Genomic DNA, 6,309 nt, shown 5'->3' on the forward strand with positions numbered 1-6,309 from the left:
GGGAAGGGATGGGAAGGGTAAACAAAGGAGGAGGCTGCAATGCTTGGTAAGAAATGTACGCATTATCCTGCCCATGTAATTATAACCCCTCTGTATAGTATGTTCACAAATAAAATAAAATAAAATTTAAAAAAAAAACTTAGGTTTTCCATACAAATTTTGCCATACATATTCTACAGTGCTTTAGGTTTCTAGAGCCAGTTACTTCCCATCTTGCAGCCAGGATTTTTCTTACGCTGTTTTACATTTGAATTCTCTCCTTTCCACTTACTCTAAGATGAATTGTACTCTGCATTAAATAAATTTCTCAACAAGAGTAGATACTGTACAATTCTATTCATATAAAGATTTTTATAAGTGGGCAAAAATTAACCTTTGGTGATAGAAATCATGATGGTAGTTTCTCTTGGGTAGGGGAAGGGGTATGACTAGGAAAAGGCACATAGGAAAGTATAAAGTTCTGGCAATAATTTGTATTTTAGTGATGTAATCCCATCACGAAAAGTCTTTAAGCTTTGTGCATTTTTCTCTCTGTATAGTATGTGTAAGTAAGGTTAGTTTCGAATCTCAGTAAAGATTTTTCATCCAGGCACTAGTGGCTCATGCCTGTAATTCTATCTATTCAAGAGGCTTTGTTTATGCAGCCTCCCTTTCCCACTTCAGTTTGATGAACAGGAAGCTCAAATCTTTTAGCAATGCTTCAATTAACTTTGATCAATAAGATTTATGCCATGAAGTATACTTTAGATAAAGTGCTGTATTCTAAGGCAGAAGAAACAATCTGGAATTAAAATTATATTCCCTATGCCAAGATTCTCCAAAGAAAAACAAAATATAATCATCAGTAGAATTCCTCTCTCTGATCCTCAATTCCTAAGCGAATTTTTTCTTTCTTATCACATCATCTATAAAAGAAGTACTTAGCCAGGTGCTGGTGGCTCACACCTGTAATCCTTGCTACTCAGGAGGCTGAGACCTGAGGATCAAGGTTCAAAACCAGCTCGGGCAAGAGTAGATGAGACTCTTATCTCCAATAAACAACCAGAAAACCAGAAGTGGTGCTGTGGTTCAAGTGGTAGAGTGCTTGCCTTGAGCTGAAGAGCTGAGGGACAGCACCCAGGCCCAGACTTCAAGCCTATAACCAACAACAACAAAAAAGTACTTAAGAAAGAGAAACATTATCTAAAAATAGTCAACAATGTTCACGTGTCTGAGATATTTCTGATGATTCTGTTAGGTACAACAACTATGACCGGGCTGTCATCAATACGGTACCTTATGATGTTGTCCATCGTTGGTATACAGCACACCGGACTCTGACAGTTGAATTGCGAAGACCTGAGAATGAGCTTTGGGTCAAACTAAAACCTGGAAAGGTGGGTCCTAAACTTTAAAAATGTCTAGTAAATTTGTTTTACCAAACCAGTGAAGGATATCTGTTTAATATGTGTCACAGTGCTAGAAAGAAAAAAGAGAAGTCCTGCCACTAACTTACTGAATGATGAGAAATTTAGCTAAAAGATCCCTAAGATTCCTTCCAGCTTTATTTCATTTGTGTTTAGGGTGGGGAATAACTTGGGTGATGGGTTTACACTTAGTGCCTCATGCTTGTTAGGCAGGCACTCTACCACAGAGACATGTTCCTAGCCCTTTTTTTCACACTGATTAGTTTGATAAAGGCTAAGGGTTTTTACCAGGCCCCAACCAGACTTCAATACTACTTTCCACTGTAGCAGTGATGAGAAGCACATGGCACTGCACCCACTGTTAGTTCTATAACTTTTTGCCCCCACTGGCCTCAAACCATGATTCTTCTGATCTCATTCTCTCAAGTAACTGGGATTACAGGCATGAGCCACCACATCCAGTTCATTTTTCAAATCTTGATATTTCCTCTGGGTGAAAAATATATTCAGCTTATCATAATGAAACAGTAGTTTACCCTTTGAATAAGTATAGAGTAAGAAAAAGATGGAATCCAGTTATATAATTTACATTGGAAAACAGAATAATTGTTCAAGAAATGAGCTCCCTAACCCAGGTCCTATTAGCAAATATTGCTTTTATAACTTCTTTTGAGGCTATTATGTATAGGATTACACACATCTTAGTCTTAAAAGTCTACATAATCTCAAAAGAAAAGTATCTCATTGAGAATAACCACAGAACTTAAATTTGGTCTCTCTTGGTTTAGGATTTTTGATAGTGTTTTCTCTTTTACCCATTTGCAGGTACTATTCATTGACAACTGGCGAGTCCTACATGGTAGGGAATCCTTCACTGGCTACCGGCAACTCTGTGGCTGCTATTTAACACGAGATGATGTATTAAACACTGCTCGTCTCTTGGGGCTTCAGGCTTAAAATTGACAGCATTGGGTTTATGAATATACTTAGCATCTTGGCCACCAGAATTTCCTATAAACAGAGTAATAAGTCAGAACTTACCTTACATGGTTTCCTTAATCTGTCCAACAAAACAGAAGCTATGTAATTCTCTAATAGAGGAAACCTGTTAGAGAAATGAGATTTCTGATTTATCTAACACCAGCCATCTAGTGGAAGAGCCATTTTCTCATTATAACATAAGCCTACTTGTTTTATAAACCTTTTGATATGACTTTATTTTACTTTATCAATACAACATATATAGTAAAAAGAAATCAATTACATTTACTGAGTGAAACTTCTTTCAATTAAATCCTTTAGAATACAATGCATTCTAAAAATGAAAAAGTATTGATAAAGCAAAACTTGCTAAATTTTTGGCCTTAGCATCTATGTATGAGACAATATATGGCTACCTGTATTTCTGTGTGGTTATTTCACTTAACACGTCTTCTAGTCCTATCCATTCCAACAAATGAAAGGTATCACTTTTCTTTTTTATAAATGAATACACACACACACACACACACACACACACACACACGAGTTTGCTTCATCCATTCACAGGCATTTAGGCTGATTCCATATCATATCTATTGTGAATAATGCATCACAGGAGTATGTGGGTATTCTCTGATGTGCTGATTTCTTTTGGATGTACACCTAGAAAGCAGTAGCTAGATGATATAGTAGATTACTAATTTTTTGAGGAATTCCCATACTGTGTTCAATAGTGGCTATGCTAATTTACGTTTCTACCAAGAGTATATAATACTTCCTTTTTTATAATTCACTAACACTTATTATTTTTGTACTTTTTATAACAGCCATTCTGACTGCAAAAAGAGTATTTCTCATTGTGGCTTAGATTTGCCTTTTCTTCATAACTACTCATATTGAGTTTTCATATACTTGCTCGAAATTTGTACATCTCATTTTAAGAAATATCAATCTACGACAATAGCCCTTTTTGTCTGTTGCTGATTCTGCTTTAGGGATATTGGGGTTGTTCTTTTATTTCTCAATTTCCTGTTTCTTTGAGACAAGGTCTCACTATGTAGATCAAACTGACCCTAAACTGACTATGTAGCTCCAAACTGGTCTCAAACAAACTCAAATCCTTCTGCCTTGACCTTAACCACAGGATGGGATTATAAGCCTGCACCACCATGGCAGCTATTGTTGATTTTTTAATGACATCACTAATATTGTTCCTATTGAAATCTGCAGTTTGCTTACAAGTTGTAAGCATCACACTGCTTCAGATGTATGCCTGATGAATAACTGCTATCATACTGCAGGTTAACATTCACTCAATTGTTTGCTTTGCTGTGAGCCTTAACAACCTTAAAAACTGTCCAGGACGCATTGATAATCATTATATTAGATATTAAGTGTGAGAAATGTTAGAAAATGAATAACATGGAACCATATGATAGGTAAGGACCTATCAGAGGGATGACATTATCACATCATATAGCCTATGAAAAAGTCCAGTGTTCATTCCTCACTCTCCCTCCATTGTGCAAGCAGGTTACACAAGAAACCTAAGTCAAAATGTCATCACCAGGCGTGAACCATAAGCCTAAGCTTTTCTGTTAGAACTGTAACAGGGGCTGGGAATATAGCTTAGTGGTACAGTGCTTGCCTAGCATGCATGAAGCCATGGGTTCAATTTCTCAGTACCACATAAACAGAAAGGGCCAGAAGTGGTGCTATGGCTCAAGTGGTAGAGCACTAGCCTTGAGCAAAAGAAGCTCAGGGACCGTGCCCAGGCCCTGAATTCAAGCCCCTGGACTGGCAAAAAAAAATTTAAGAAGGTAGGTACCCAGGTCTGTAGGCACAGTTGAGAAGAATATTCCAGAAAAACCAGAAACATTCACCCTCTCTACCTTTGCAGTTGAACATCAGTAGGACCCCAACTGGTATCAGAATGACAGTAGAGAAATGAACATTATGGCTGGGGCTTCTCCTGGACTTGCCATTACTTTCAGTTAAAATAGAAATGGAATCAGAAAAGCAATCCATTTTGAGACACTTAACATAGCCTCTCTCCTAGAAAGCACCTTAAATATCACACTCAAAAGGTATGATTTTAAAGCCGGGCGCCGGTGGCTCACACCTGTAATCCTAACTACTCAGGATGCTGAGATCTGAGGATTGAGGTTCAAAGCCAGCCTGGGGAGGAAAGTCTGTGAGACTCTTATCTCCAATAAACCATTCAAAAACCGGAAGTGGCCCTGTGGCTCAAGCAGTAGAGCGCTTGCCTTGAGCTGAAGAGCGCAGGGACAGCACCCAAGCCCAGAGTTCAAGCCCCACGACCAACCAAAAAAAAAAAGGTATGACTTTAGCATGTTGCCAAAGCAAATTGCTGAGAAAGAAGTTACATTCTAAACAGTTCCTATTTTATTGCTTTGAAAAATAAAACGACGAATTAGAAAATGGCTAAGTTGTTTTACAATTGGAACAAAAAAAAGTTGACGTTTAGTTTTTAACAAACTATTAATTGTACATAATGACATATAGGGTGATATTTCAACATATTCAAGACACTTGACAAAGGAATGAAATCTTGTTTGACGGTTGGGGGTGGGGGCCTTGCATATAAGGGATCCCACCATACAAAGAAAGCCATACTGCTTATACATACAACTAAAAGTTGCATGAAAATCACAGAATGCCTCTCAGAAGGGATCATGTAATTTCCAATGCAGCTAAGTTAACTGGTGCTGCAACTGTTGAACTGAACACCTTTATGTAAGCTAATAAAGCTTGATCCTTGATCTAGGGCTCTAACGCCAACAAGAATGCAAGATATTATACAATGAGTCCCACGAACATGTATAGTAGATACAATGTGAAACTCGGTGGCCAAGAAGACAAAGCTATGGGCTTATGGGAGTCATGATGAGGACATACTGTTGATGCACTTAAAGACTGCAAATGCAACTGATCGCTAGGAAACAAAATAGGAATGGAGGAAAAAGGAAGAGGCCTGAAAAACTCCCATCCTTCACGTTGCAGTTTTGGAACAGAGCCACTTTCTCCACTGCACTGATTAGTCAAAACGATCTACTGTGGCCTGTAAAATCCTAGCTGCTGAGAAGGCCGAGATCTGATTCTAAGCCAGCCCAGGGAGAAAAGCAAAAACCCAGACGGGGATCCTTGGTTCAAGTGGTAGAGCACTGGCCTTGAGGGAAAAAGTCAAGGGAGCTAGAAGCCTGAGTTCAAGTTCCGGGGAACCAACCAGCACACACATACCCCAACAGGACCTACCTATTGTGCCTCGGTCCCACCCTGCTGCCTTAAATTGGGCTTCTAGAAGCTATCTTTCAGTTCATGAACAACGCCCATGGTGGCGATGGGAATGACAGACAACACAGGAGCAGGAAGACCATCTTTTATTTCTCCTCAGTGGCAAAGTGGGGAGGGGAGGGGAAAGGTACTGGGCGTGCTGTGGGGTGGTTGGGTCTCTGGCAAAAGGGCGTCTCGGTTGATGGGATTCATCAGACGCCCTGTCCCGAGGGGGAGATGGTTTCTTGCAAAACTAGGTGAAGGAGGTGGTTCTGCTCGGCACTCAGCAGTGGCCACATCTCCACCTGAAGCGACTTGACTGCTTCCGTGTCCTTCTCATGGGTGGCCATGACCAAGGACTGCAGCAGCAAGAACAGCTCCTCGGGAAGCTGGCCGCTGCTGCCGTCCTGACAGTGGCTGTCGAAGGCCTCCCAGGAGTACCTCTCCAGGGTCTGGGCGTGTTCGGGCAGCAGCTTGGCGGGTGGCGGCTGCAGGAGCAGCAGCAGCAGTACGCGGGACACCTCGCACCGGGCCAGCACGTCCGAGAAGGCGCCCAGCGTGGCGGGGGAGGGCGCGGCCGAGCCCGAGTTCGCGGGGAGCGGCGCAGGGGCCGCACCGGGTCCCGGCT

The 6,309-nt window shown here is 40.9% G+C and overlaps 2 protein-coding genes across 2 annotated transcripts in view; one reads left to right on the forward strand and one right to left on the reverse strand.

The window, feature by feature from the left end:
- Positions 1–2,859, forward strand: part of Tmlhe (trimethyllysine hydroxylase, epsilon) — a 67,489-nt gene extending 64,630 nt beyond the window's left edge. The window contains exons 7-8 of the mRNA XM_013035405.1: positions 1,238–1,376; positions 2,232–2,859. Coding sequence (XP_012890859.1) covers positions 1,238–1,376; positions 2,232–2,363 — 271 coding nt within the window. The 3' untranslated portion in view covers positions 2,364–2,859. The remainder of the gene's footprint in view (positions 1–1,237; positions 1,377–2,231) is intronic.
- Positions 2,860–5,776: 2,917 nt separating this feature from the next.
- Positions 5,777–6,309, reverse strand: part of LOC106000106 (factor VIII intron 22 protein-like) — a 1,418-nt gene continuing 885 nt past the window's right edge. The window contains exon 2 of the mRNA XM_013035305.1: positions 5,777–6,307. Coding sequence (XP_012890759.1) covers positions 5,894–6,307 — 414 coding nt within the window. The 3' untranslated portion in view covers positions 5,777–5,893. The remainder of the gene's footprint in view (positions 6,308–6,309) is intronic.

The sequence above is a fragment of the Dipodomys ordii genome, unplaced genomic scaffold (assembly GCF_000151885.1).
Source record: "Dipodomys ordii isolate 6190 unplaced genomic scaffold, Dord_2.0 Scaffold209, whole genome shotgun sequence".
Lineage (NCBI taxonomy): Eukaryota > Metazoa > Chordata > Mammalia > Rodentia > Heteromyidae > Dipodomys > Dipodomys ordii.